At 35.5% G+C, this 14401-nt stretch overlaps 1 protein-coding gene and 1 non-coding gene across 2 annotated transcripts in view; both read left to right on the top strand.

The window, feature by feature from the left end:
* Positions 1–14401, top strand: part of GTF2A1 (general transcription factor IIA subunit 1) — a 43020-nt gene that overhangs the window by 9768 nt on the left and 18851 nt on the right. The window contains exons 3-6 of the mRNA XM_047795250.1: positions 4910–5114; positions 6779–6843; positions 11111–11186; positions 12315–12448. Coding sequence (XP_047651206.1) covers positions 4910–5114; positions 6779–6843; positions 11111–11186; positions 12315–12448 — 480 coding nt within the window. The remainder of the gene's footprint in view (positions 1–4909; positions 5115–6778; positions 6844–11110; positions 11187–12314; positions 12449–14401) is intronic.
* Positions 5800–5943, top strand: LOC125137049 (small nucleolar RNA SNORA79). Its single transcript, XR_007137357.1, has one exon. It is a non-coding gene; the product is annotated as a small nucleolar RNA SNORA79 (small nucleolar RNA).

The raw sequence follows: 14401 nt of genomic DNA, 5'->3' as shown, positions 1-14401 counted from the left end.
CTGTGGTTTTGCCTGCTATTCATTGGTGATCTTGGATAAGATACCTAACTTTTTGTTCCTCGTGTTCATTTTCTATAAAAAGGAGATAATGTCTGTTTTAAAGGATTTTTGTGAAAAAATGAGTCAGTACATGTAAAATACTTAACAGGTACATGTTAATAATTCAGTATTGGTCTAGTAAACATGATGTGCAGATGAGTATCAAATGAGTATCTGAATCCCCAAATAGAACAGAAAATGAGTTTTCTCCATGTGTAATTTCAGAGACCTGGCAAAGATTGCTAAAGTGATCCTGCCAGAAATAAACAAAATAATTGCTGTGGTGTTGGGGAAGAAAGTACTATAAAAATGAGAAAAGAATTCTTCCTGTTTTCTAAAATAACTAAAGTAACAATTCAGTATTTTTGGTAATCTTCAGGAGTATTGATATGATTACTATTGTTAAAACAGTATTACATTTTTTTTGTTTGTTTCTCTTTATGTTTGTACCTGCTGGGTATGGAAGTTCCTGGGCTAGGGGTGGAATCAGAGCTGCAGCTCCAGCCGATGCTACATCCATGGCAGCATCAGATTCAAGCTATATCTGTGACTTCTGCTGCAGCTTGCTGCAATTCCAGATTCTTAACCCACTGAGTGGGGCCAGGGATTGAACCTGCACCCTCTTGGATACTAGTCAGGTTCTTAATCTGCTGAGCTACAACAGAAACTCCAACTTTACATTATTTGATATTATAAGCTTAACACTAAATATTTGTAATACCCTGTAAATAAAGAGTAATTCTGCTGCAGATATTGGTGGCATCTTTATAGAGAAACACTACCATAGAAAGCAATAGTTTCTCTTCTTTGAAATTAATATTGAATTTCTGATAAGTTCTTAGTCTTTTTGTTAGCTCCTGAATAAGAGTCTTTGCCCTGAAGAAGTTTGTACTTTGATAGAGAAGTTAGACTTAGTGTAAAAAGTGTACCAACAGAAATATCTCTAAGGTATAAAGGCAGTGAGTGATTTCTTTGAGGCTTTGTGACTTTGTATTTGCATTCTTTGGGGAATTGTGTGGGAAGGCTGCCAGTCATAAGGAGTGTTTACTAAGGTTCAGATATGAGATATGTATGCTATATTCAGGGAATTACAAGTAGTTAGGAAACTAGAGTGCAAGTTATAGTAGCAGTTAGAGAAGCTAACATAATACTGCGTTAAGGAGCTTGGTCTTTAAGAAGGATTTTTGGGATACTAGTTAAAAGTCAGAATTTTGGACTTCTGCTGCAGAGTCTTAGTTGATAGGTGTATAGTCTGACATCTAAAAAGAAAATTTTGATTGCATTTACCAAAAAAAAAAAAATCTAAATTTGTTTAATAATGCACTAATGGGTTCCATCTGCAGTTTGGATAGTATTGGTTTAGATCTTAAAGCAGCAGTTCTCATTTTAGTATGCATGATGATAACCTGAACAGGTTATTAAAACAAATTCTTGCTCCACCTCCCAGAGTTACTGATTCAGCGTGAGGCCTGAGAATAAGTATGTCTTACAAGTTCCCAGGTGATACTGATGTGATTGGCCCATGATCACATTTTGAGGACCACTGTTAAGTTGATAAATGAGGAAAACAAGGTTCCACTAAAATGTAGGCTCTGTTAAGGGCAAGGATTTCTTTCAAATTTGTTCACTGTGTGTTCTCAATACCACTACTAACAGTGTCTAACATATATGAGATACTCAGTAATTATTTGTAGAATGTATGATTGATGCAAGGAGCTCAATTAGTTTAGTCATTAACACTTTTTAAGTAATACTGTTGGGAGGAAAGGACTTAACCAGGGACATAATAGTGGGGATAGATTGGAATAATGCTTTGGAAGGGAAATTGATAGTAATGGTTGGATATTGGGGAAAGATTCTGACTCATAGATCATTGACTTGAAGGCTAGGTGAGTAGTGGTACACAATAGTTAGCACATGATATGCATTCATTAATACTTGCCATTATCATGGAAGCTTCATTCAAGTGATGGGTCGTCGTTGCAGTGGGTAGACCAATTGGAAGTGATAAAACTGATGCCTTAAATTGAGAAAATGATCATTTAAGGACCTGTTTCTTTTTCTTTTCTTTTGTTTTTTTGACTGCAGCTGTGGAACTGTTGATGTTCCTAGCTTAGGGATCAAACCTGCACTGCAGCTGTGGTAGTAGTATAGGTAGTTTGGGTGATAGACTATTTGGGAGGCTTACTATATAATACATTTAGAATGTATTTGGGGGTGTAGAGTGTATTTTATTCAGTGTGTAAGCCTGTTTTGTACAGGATGAACCTGAGGTATTTTTAACCTGGGATTTGCAGAGACTAAGATTTATTAACTAGAGGTGAGTTTAGAAGTAATCTAGGAGTTCCCATCCTGACACAGTGGAAACGACTGGGAACCATGAGATTGCAGGTTCGATCCCTGGCCTCGCTCAGTGGGTTAGAGATCTGGCGTTGCCGTGAGCTGTGGTGTAGGTTGCACATGCGGCTCAGATCCAGAGTTGCTGTGGCTGTGAAGTAGGCCAGCAGCTGTAGTTCCGATTAAACCCCTAGCCTGGGAACCTCTATATGCTGTGGGTTCGGCCCTAAAAAGCAAAAAAACAAAACAAAAAGAAAGAAGAAGTAATCTAATTCAACTTGTTCCCTTTTTATTTTATTTTTTTTAATTATTTTAGGGTTTTTTGTTTGTTTGTTTGTTGGTCTCTTTGTCTTTTTAGGGCCGAACCCGGGCCATATGGAGGTTCCCAGGCTAGGGGTACAATTGGAACTGTAGCCACTGGCCTACGCAAGAGCCACAGCAGTGTGGGAATCTGAGCCACATCTTCGACCTACACCACAGCTCACGGCAATGCCAGATCCTTAACCACTAAGTGAGGTCAGGGATCGAAACCGTGTCTTCATGGATGCTGTTCAGGTTCCCTAACTGCTGAGCCACGATGGGAACTCCTGTTCCCTTTTTAGATGAGTGAAATGCTTAAGAAAGATAAATAATTTGTCCACAAAGCTTATTAGTAGCCAGACTAGGACTAACTGGGTTCCTGACTTCTGATGAAATGCTCTATTACACGGTTAACACTACCACCACCACAATAATTATAACAACTAGCCTTTATTGATCATTGACTTTATGCCAGACTGTGATAAATGTTTTACATGGATATCTTAGTCCTCACAACCCATGAGATAGATATTGTTACTGTCTCTGTAAGAATGGTCTTCTGATCTGATGACCCTAAGTACCGAGCCTGCTAGGGGAATGGTTGCTTTGGAAAACTGACCTTTAGATTACCTTTTTTTTTTTTTTTTTTTTTTTTTAAAGGGCCATATCAATGGCATATGGAGGTTCTCAGGCTAGGGGCCCAGTCGGAGCTATTGCTGCCGGCCTATGCCAGAGCAGTGCAGGATCTGAGCTGCATCTGCCACCTACACCACAGCTTACAGCAACCCCGGATCCTTAACCCACTGAGCGAGGTCAGGGATCAAACCCAAAACCTTATGGTTCCTAGTCAGGTTCATTTCTGCTGTTAGGAGTTCCCATAATGGGAACTCCTAGATTACTTTTTCTTTACTTAGTTTTCTTTACTTAGTTCCCATAATGGGAACTCCTAGATTACTTTTTCTTTAAGTCATTAGAGATGTGCTAGAATTAGCATGTAGATTTAGAATTTCTAGAACAGTTGGGAGTGTCAGGTGATTATAAAAATCCCTGTGAGTAAGGCAAAGGGAGCTTTTTTGAAGGATCTGACCGAAGCCTCAGGTTAGTTAGACAATATCCCAAGAGCAGATCCTAAGGGAAAGTATGCATAGATCCTTGTGTACGGAAATGACTGAATTAAATTTTATTTGTATGTTTAAGGAATGGCTTATTATTTTCTTGGGCAATTTTTTATAAGGGCTCTATAGATTGAACACTATACATTCTTTGTAAAGGGGAGATGTGTTAGAAAAATGGAATGGTTGCAAATATTTTCTTTTCCTTCTTTTTTTTTTTTTTTCTTTTTTCTTTTTACTATGGCATTTGGAAGTTCCCAGGCTAGGGGTCGAATCAGAGATGCAGCATCAGGCCTACTCCTCATCCACGGAAACACCTGATCCAAGCCAAATCTGTGATCTGTGCTGCACCTTGCAGTGACTGACTGAACTGGCATCCTCATGGACGCTATGTTGAGTTCTTAACTTGCCAAGCCACAGTAGGAACTCCTTCCTTCTTGCTTTCGCCCACTTTTGGTCTTTTTTTCCTTCATCATAGAAGCTGTCCTAGGGTAAGATGAGAAAATAGAAGTGGTTAAGCAAAAAAGGGTGGTCAATCCATGTCATTAATGAAAGAGGGGGGGAATTCCAAGAAGTGTGGAGGGTTGAGGATACCTCTGAAAGCATTTTAGGCATTGCTGTTTGTTTTTCCTATGTAAGATTGGACAAATAGAAAGGTGCATTTTTCTAACTTGAGGATTACCTCTATAATGTTTCTCATTGTTCAAGAAAAGATGAACTTATATTTTATATGTTATTTCAAATGGTTAAAAAACAGATTTGCATAAAATAGTTACTGATGGATGTGATATTGAAAAGGGTGATCTTTGATTACTGACAAATTGCTTATGTGAAACTGCTTGGTAACTAAGGAATTACTATAGAAAGTTTGTTGAAGCTATAAAAAGCAACGCAAAAATACTTTATTACTCTTAAGTAGCAAAAATGAGGTTTGATACTTTAACAATTGCTTTTCATTGTTGCATACACTGGGGTAAGAATTAGAGATTCCTAGATTTTGTGGTTTTATCTGTTTTGAAAATGGAAGAATTTAAGCAGACTAATAAAGTATGTCTTATCCATATGTCCAGAGTTATCTTCCCTGATGCTCACTTAAAAATTGTTAATGTTCTTTGCTGTAGTTATGGGAGAATAAACTAATGCAGTCTAGGGCAGTAGATGGATTTCATTCAGAAGAGCAGCAGCTCTTATTGCAAGTTCAACAGCAACATCAACCTCAGCAGCAGCAGCATCACCACCACCACCACCATCAGCAAGCTCAGCCACAACAGACAGTACCTCAGCAAGCACAGACCCAGCAGGTCCTTATTCCTGCATCACAGCAAGGTGAGACTGCATAATCCTACCTAACAACTCGGGAACGAAAGTTGTCATTTTCAAAGAAGAGACACACTCTTGGTTTCTCCTTTCTATTGGCTTAGGGGGTTGTATGTATGTGTGTGTTAGTATAAAATGTGGATCCTATTTGTGTAATAGTCATAAACAAGTAATTCACTAATAGAAAGCCTAAAATGATGTTCATATATATGTATTGTAACTATACTTTGACAGTCTGAAATTCTAATTCCCTATTTAAGTCTAAATTGGCTGAATTAGATTTCCTTTAAGTGGAGAGTGGATATATGACATCTTAGTTTATATTATGTGATTTAAAGATAAGACAAAACAAGTATTTATTGACTGTGTCTATAGTGCTTTGTACTGTGCAAGTCATTTTATAGATTTTATTTTATTCAAGCCTAATAGAGGCTCTGTGAAGTAGCTCTTAAACATCACAGCTGAGGAAAATCTGGGCCCTGAAAAGGCTAAGAATAAGAAGCTTGATCCACCACATGGAGTATTTTCTGTCATGACAAACATCAGTTCAGTTATAAAACTTCTAGGTATTTGAGTTTTGTAGGACTTAAAACTAATAGTGATGAATATTAGAAATGTCTCTTTGAGTTATTTTACTGTTTATATTAAATAAGACATTATTTGGTTTTACTCTGTACCTTGTGTCAGTCTGTTTTGATGACCGTTCCTCCTATTGCCTTCAGGCCTGGCACTAGGATTTTAGGTTATCATAAATTAAAATTTGATTTTCTTCACTCAGAGAATATTAGGATAATGGGATTATCTATTTACTCTCTGAAATTTGCGGAATCAAACACTTTGTTCCTTTTATGCTTAATATTGCTGTAACTTATGATTTGTGTTTTTTTGAAAAATTGATGGAAATAATATAAGATTCTGGAAGCTGACAAAATGGTAGAAAAGGGCCGTGTAGATTAGAAGGAAACTATGTAGATTATAGCTTTCTGAGCTCACTCTGTTTTGTTTTTTTGTTTTTTTTTTTCTTTTTAGGGCCACATCTGCAGCATACGGGAGTTCCCAAGCTAGGGGTCGAATTGGAGCTATAGCTGCTGGCCTATACCACAGCCACAGCAACATGGGATCTGAGCCGCATCTGTGACCTATACCACAGCTCACAGCAATGCTAGATCTCTAACCTACTGAGCAAGGCCAGGGATCGAACCTGTATCCTCATGGATCCTAGTTGGTATCATTAACTACCAAGCCATGAAGGGAACTCCCTGAACTCACTCTTAATGTGTTAATAACACATTCCAAGAGTAGTATCATTTTACTAATAAAACAGTTTGTATTTAGTTGGCAAAGAAATATTATATTTGAAAATACTCAGTTTAAGTGTGCACAGAAATGTGTATGTTTAGGTGTTAGCTTATTACTTCATGTTCTCAAGATCCCTTGTGTTCTTGGGTATTGTTACTCAAATCTTTTTTTTTAATTGCAGTTTTCTAGTACAAGGTGGGTATATCGAAGCTTTTATTTACTGTAGAAATTTATAACATTGACATATCAAATGGTTGAATGTATTTGCATGCAGAAAATGTGGGAAGCATGAAAAAAAGTTTTGGTATTATAGAGCATTCTTAGGAAACAGCTTCATGGTTCCTTGTTTTTATGTGTGCTTGTGTTTTTCATAGCTGCAGCACCACAAGTTATTGTTCCTGACTCTAAGCTGATACAGCATATGAATGCATCAAACATGGTGAGACTCAGAACCTAACACTTTGCTTGGCTTTATTTATTCTAGCCCAAATTGTGATTATGCTTATATATTTTTTATGTAAACAATTTGAAGTTTTTTTAAGACTTAAGCAAAATACTTACACATTAAGGTTCATAAAATTATGCAGCTTTCTGTTGAAAATACCAAAAGGATGATGCTTTGTGCAGCCATTTTATCTTTTGCTATTTTTTGAAAATAGATTTAGGAGACCTACCAAACATTATGCTAAGTATAGTTGTGTTTCAGAAGACCCATTAACTGTAAGAGGTTAGAAATGCTAAGAATTAATAGACCTTTAAAAAATGAAAAATGAACTGTTTGGATATTTCAAGATAACTGTTTTTAAGATTAGACATTTACAGATTTTGCTGTGATTTAACCATAGCATAGTCAAATAAGTTTTATTTTTTATTTTATTTTTGCTTTTTAGAGCTGCACCTGTGGCACATGGAGGTTCCCAGGCTAGGGGTCTAATTGGAGCTACAGCTGCCGGCCTGCGCCACAGCCACAGAAACTCTGGAATCTGAGCCACATGTGCAACCAACACCACAGCAGCTCACAACAACGCTGGATCCTTGACCCACTGAGCAAGGCCAGGGATCGAACCTGCAACCTCATGGTTTCTAGTCAGATTCATTTCCACTGCGCCACGACGTGAACTCCAAATAAGTTTTATTAAAATATGTAAATTGCTATTTTAAAATGCATTTTAACCAGTTGAGTTTATTAAACATTAGACTTTTGGTATTTCTAAGGGGTATCCATGAACTTTGTAAGTCCTCAAATTTTCAAATTTCACTTAGAATATATAATATATCCCTATCAAAGATAATGTAGTATAACTGTAAAATTGAATGAAACCCCTCAGATCCTCAGAATATCCTTACCTGTGTCCTTAATAGGTTTTTTTTTTAAGTAAATCATAGTTGTTCCAGCATTTTCTCATAAATTGCTTTTCTTCTGTTTAAAATACATAGTGATATCTCAACTCTTTCCATTCTTAAATTCAGCCAAATCTTTTTATTAGGTAAGAATCATTATTTTTTAAAAGATCTCTTAGTCTAGGGATGGTAGTGAGACTTTCTTTTCAGATCCAGTTGGTTTTTTAAAACAAAACAGTATTTTAAAAAATCAGTTATGAGCAATGAACAATAAACCCGAAAGCTCGTTTTTGTAATTTAAGCCATATAGGAAGTAGGGCTTACCTACTAGACAAATGACTTAATTATATATACTACCCTTACAAATGTGTGACTTTACAGAATTGCAAATTTCTTCATTGTAGTAGAAATTGGAATTTCTTTTTTCTTTATATGGCTGTATCTGTGGCATATGGAAGTTCCCAGCTAGGGGTTGAATAGAAACTGCAGCTGTGCCTATGCCACAGCCATAGCTACAGCAGTACTGGATCTGAGCTGCATCTTCAGCCTAGGCTATAGCTTGTGACAATGCCAGATCCTTAACCCAGTGAATGAAGCCAGGTATCAAACCTGTGTCCTCACGGAGACAGCATTGGGTCCTTAACCCACTAAGCCACAATGGGAACTCCTGAGATTGGAACTTTTAAGTTCATGGAGAATAAAGGATCTCTATTTATGCTTCCACTTCAGGTTGTTAGAATGAGTTCTTTTGCATGAAAAATCATAAAAATTCCCTTACTGTCAATTCCCACAAGAAATTTTATTATTCAGAAAAACTCCATTTCAAGTCTAAGGCACCAAATTTTTTTTCAACTTCCACTCTTAAAAATGGTTCTCAATGTAGGATCCATATTGTAGTTGATTCTGTTGAAATTGTTTTCCTAGGGCATAACATGTATTATTTTAAAATAGAAAGTTTGGTAGAATTACTCATAGTAGGCATATCTAGCTTTGAAGAATTTTAAGTGTTGTAGGAGAGAATTTTGAATTAAAATTGTGTTTAAAGAGACTGGCAAAATTAATGGCCCATCTCTTACTGATTTTTTATGTCTCCTTGATTCTAAAGAGCATATATATTTAAACATTATAGATCAGACTTCATTCAGTAAAACATATCAGCATTTATTTGTATTCCAGTATTTTACTTGTTTTCAGTCTATTTGCTCCATGAGTTTTTTATGTTCTAAAACATAATAAGTATAGGCGCTTTACAAATAAGTGTTTTGGGTTTTTGTTTGTTTTCATTATTCCTGATTGAGGGATAACCATTAAAAACAGATTTGGAAATTAACATATTGAAAATTAACTGTAGAAATTAACATATTGAAAAGTTCTCTAATTTCATAAGCATTTGGGAAAGTAGTAAGATATTTGATAGAATGCTATTTCAGGGAACTTATAAAACAGGATCTTTTATCAAACTAGTTTTACAGATTCTCTTTATGAAATTGTTACTCAAATGGATTATTCATGGTAGAGCCTTTTCAAAAATACAAGAAGAAATTTTCAGTAGACATTAATAACAAATGGTTTGTATATGATATGTTATAACAAATATTTACAGCAACTTGATTGTGCAGAGGAATACAGGTGGTTATTATATCATGTATGCTATATAGAAAATACTTGGTCAGTTTGCTAGTAGAGGAAGATCTAGTGATCTTATAAAATGTGAATTATAAGTATTTAATATTTCTAAATAATATTTCTCAGTAGTAAGTGGTAATATATTCCTTAGATTACCTTTCATTTGTCAATAGAAACAAGATTTATATAAATCTTTCATTTATTTTAAATAAATGAAATACAAAATCTGCATTTTATAAAGAGAAACTGGTGAGTTGTAGCAGGATTTGGGGGACATAGTGGGACTTGCAGGCTTAAGATATAGAGATCACTTAGGCCTGTCATGTGGCAACAGGGATATTTTCTTAGGGTGCTATGCCTAGAGCCTAGCTAGATAGTTGTATCATTAACTCACTTGAGTATAATTTTTCAAGTTTTGTTGACTTCTGTGGGATTAGTATCTCCAAAGCACAGTTATGTTTATTTCTTGAAACCTATTCAAATAGAGAGATTTCTAAAAATGAATGTTAGATTGAGTATGTGAAGCTTGGTACCATAAAAAAGATTGAAGGGGGAGAGGGAGAAAACTATCTATATGTAGTCGTAGTGAGATACATGGAAATACTTTGAGCTCAATATTAAGAAGAAAAAAAGTAAAAATGTAGTGGAATTTTTCTGAAGGAAAGAGGGAGATGTCTCCAAACCAGCAAATCAAGTATAATTCCGTGTATATTTTTTGTAATTTACATCAGATACTAACTCCATTTTAAAATGTAGAAATTAAGTTTTTGTGACTTACCTTAAGATTTTTAAGGTATTTCTTTGATATGTTTCACCTAGATTTAATGCCACTATTGTCATCTTATGGCATCTTAGAAGAATTGCCAGCTGAGAATTTCAGTTTTTCTCTAGAGACTTGTTGATCATGGTATAAATTTAAAATATTAAGATTTCTCAAACGAAGATTCTTAAACTTTTGCAATAAGTATTTTAATTTGACAATAAGAATTGGGAATAAGGAAATAGAGTAAGAAAGAAAATAATGGAATGGATATTTTACTAATTGTACAGCATTGTTAGTGTGGATTAGATTTCCTTAGGATATATTCCCCAGGAAAACAACTTCCTAATTATATTGTTTTACTTGAAATAATTTATTTAGGTTCTGTGGTCTTCATTATACCATCTTATAAGATAGGATTTGGTCTACTGTTAGAACTTTTTTTTTCATGGCTACACCCAACGCATATGGACATTCCCAGGCCAGGGATTGAATCTGACCCACAGCAGCAACACAAGATCCTTTAACCCATTGTGCCGGGCCAGGGATTGAACCTGCGCCTCCACAGCAACCTGGGCTACTGTGTTCAGATTCTTAACACACTGGGCCACAGCAGAAACTCCTTTTTTTTTTTTTTTTTTTAAGTTTTATTCAAGTGTAGTTAATTTACAAGGCTGTGGTAATTTCTGCTGTACAACAAAGTGACCCAATCCTACATATACACATATCCATTCTCTCTCAGGTTCTTTTCCCACATAGATTATCACAGAATACTGGGTAGAGTTCTCTATGCTACACAACAGGGCCCTGTTGGCCAGTCGTTCCATACATCTCATTATGCACATGCCGGTCCCAAATCCTGGGAACTCCTTAAGAACTTCTCATTTTAGTATTTACTAAATGAAACTTCAAGTATTTTTAAAATACTGGTGCTGTTATGCACATTATATGGTTTTGATTGTTTTTGTTTTTTTTTCAGAGTGCTGCTGCTACAGCTGCTACGTTGGCACTCCCTGCTGGTGTGACTCCTGTTCAACAGATATTAACAAATTCAGGTAATTAAGAATAACCGAAACGTTATTTATATAATGCAAAAAATTGTACCATATACCTTTGTTTTGTCTTCATTGAAAGACAGAAATCTTAATACTTCTTTTACCATTTGGTGTAACTTCTAAAAATAAGATTATTTGAGAACCATGGTGTATTAAACTGTAATCACTGCTAAGGATACAGTAAAGAAGAGGAGGATTGCACCTGAACTTTTGATCCATGAATGAAATCCTGTTTATTGAATGAAGTATGATTATATAGAAATGCTTATTTATTTGACTTTTTGCTTAACACATTTAACCTGCCAAGTAAACTTAACTCATTTGAACTAATTTGTGATATCAAACTAAATCCTGTAGTACCTTAAAAGCAAATTTATTACATTCTCTTTTATATAGTATCTCTCCATAGACTGGCAAAATTTACTTTAGATAACAATGTTTGAAGAATTTATTTACATAGATTTTAAGTATTTTCTCTGTAATATACAATTTCCTGGTATTTTGTTAATTTCTACATTTTTGAAGAACAAATTTAGGGGGTTATCTTGATGCATATTTTAATGAGATATAATTACCCACTTTTTAATTAATCAAAGGTTCTGGGTCATCTAAATCAACATTAGAGGGATTCCATATAAGCCAGTTATACAGTTTAGTGTTATGTGGCAGTGATAACTGGTTCAGCAAACTCAAGCAGTCTTGAAGCTAAGTAACATAGTGCTTTGGTTCAAGATATTAATTCACTATTATACTTCCATTTCTTTAAACCTTTAAAAATGAATAGTCCCTGAAGTGTCTGATCTTATTTATTATTCTCATAATTCCTGGCCTTAGCTAAGATAATTTAAACTTTTTATCAACTCTCATAATCTGTTGTTAAAACTTTATTGCAAAACTGCTTTATTAAAATATTTTAAGCAAAGTCTTTGAACATATGGGGAAGTCAGAGATGGTAAGGATTATCATTTATTATGAATGGATGACAGTCCTTAATCAAATTTGTTAGCCTTCTTACTTGATAATATCCAGTGTGTCTTGATGGTCTAATATTCACTGTGGTTCATTTATTTGGGGGGAGGGGGTGTCACTGCTCAAATGGTAACTTGAATTACATACTTTTTGCCTTAGGCCAACTTCTTCAAGTGGTCAGAGCAGCCAATGGTGCCCAGTATATCTTTCAGCCTCAGCAGTCAGTGGTTCTACAACAACAGGTTATACCACAGATGCAACCTGGTGGAGTACAAGCTCCTGTTATACAACAGGTAAAAAGAATCTTAAGTTCTGACCACCATAGGGTTCTTTTCTCTTCTTCCGTGTGAATTCTCTGAGTGCTTCCCATCCCTTTTCCCATGACTTTATCTATAAAATTCTTAGACTCTTCGCCCATACAACAAACCTGTCATTCTGAATTCCTCCTGTACACCTCACAGTTTAAACTTAAATTCAGTGTGTTTAAGACTAAATTATTATCATCCTTACTCATACTTTATCGTTCCCCTTCTTTATAAATGGCAACTTTCTCCATCCAGCCTCCGAAGGTAGTTATTTGGGATTCATTCAACAAGCATTTTCTGGGTGGCCACGTGTCAGGGTCTTTGCAAGGCACTGGAGGTTTAGGGGTGAACAAGGCAGGCTTGAATCTAGTTTCATGAAATAGGTATGTGGAATCCATCCCTTTTGCTTACTTCCAAATATCCAAGGTATCAATTAGTCCTATCAGTTCTTAATGATTCCTTTTTTTCAGACTGCTTTTTAAAACTACCTTCTGTCCCTTAATATATTTGAAACTAGTTTTCTTTTCCCATACTCTTTTGTCATTTCCTTAGTTCATGCTCCCATGTTTTCCTCACTTGAAATACTGTGTTCTTAATCTATTTCCCTGCCTCCAGTCTTGAGTCCTCCTAACTTGACTGCATTCCATATTTATAATTGTTGTTCTAAAAATATTAAAATCTTTCTAATGATTTCCCATTGCTTATTGGAAAAGGTGTGGACTCCTCAACATGAATTATAAGATCTTTTTTGGAATCTTGTTTTTTTGATCTGTTCCTGTTTATTTTTTGCCATGCTTCCAGTTGTTATCTTCTTCCAGTTGTTATCTGCTGATATAAACAGTTAGCTGCTGTTTATATCAGCATTGACAAATATTTGCACCTACATGTGTGTCAGGTGTTAAATGTTAAACTCTTGTACTGTGAGGACAAAGGTGAAAGAAAACGATTTTCTTGAGGAACTTGTGTACTTTAAAAATGGACAGACACCTAAAAACACAATATTAATATAATAGCACAGTGATAGAAGTAGGATCAGAGGAGGAGCATTAACCCAGCCTAATTACAGCTTTCCAAAATTTGTCCTGCTAATACTTCTTCCTTTCACTTGATGCTGTTCTATTTAGAAGGCTACCTTTGACCTTATTTCTAGCACCTCTCTCCATTCTCCTTCAAATAGACAAACCAAACTGAAAAGGCCTGGTTAATCTCCCAAAGCACAAAGAGAAAAACTCAAGTATTACTTTCCAGGAAGGCTTCCCTGACCAGGCCTTGTCCCCTCAGCTAAATTTAGTACCTCTCTGCTGTCATAATGCAATATCATACTTGTATTTTGCTGGGGTTTTTTTGTAAGTTTTTTTTATTATATATATTTTTTTAGGGCTGTACCTATGGCATATGGAAGTTCCCAGGCTAGGGGTCCATTCGGAGCTGCAGCTGTTGGCCTACACCATAACCGCAGCAATGCAGGATCTGAGAGATAACTATAATCTACACCACACTCACAGCAGAGCCAGATCCTTAACCCACTGAGTGAGGCCAGGGATTGAACATGTGTCCTCATAGATGCTAGTCAGATTTGTTTCTGCTAAGCTACAACAGCAACTCCATACTTCTATTTTCTCAGCTATTTTTTTGAGTTGTTATTGCACTTTTAATCTGTAAACTTCTTCAGAGAAATACTGTCCTATTTTTTTGCTTTCCTTGCACTTAATGGCAAGTAATTACCATTTATTGCCTTTTACTTATTACTAGGCTTTCCCCACTTTTTATGTAATAACTATAATCATAAATATGTTCATTATAATAGATGTAATTAATATTTGTTGATATCTTCCTTTTGAGCTGTGGTTTACTTAATCCTAGATTCAGAAACTGGAGGGGACTTTAGAAATCATCTGATCTGGTGATTCTTAGCTGTGGTTCTATGATTAGAATTATCTG

This window comes from Phacochoerus africanus, chromosome 9 (assembly GCF_016906955.1).
Source record: "Phacochoerus africanus isolate WHEZ1 chromosome 9, ROS_Pafr_v1, whole genome shotgun sequence".
NCBI classification, from domain to species: Eukaryota; Metazoa; Chordata; class Mammalia; order Artiodactyla; family Suidae; genus Phacochoerus; species Phacochoerus africanus.
Note: the sequence above shows the minus strand (reverse complement) of the source record. Positions and strands in the feature narration are given on the sequence as shown.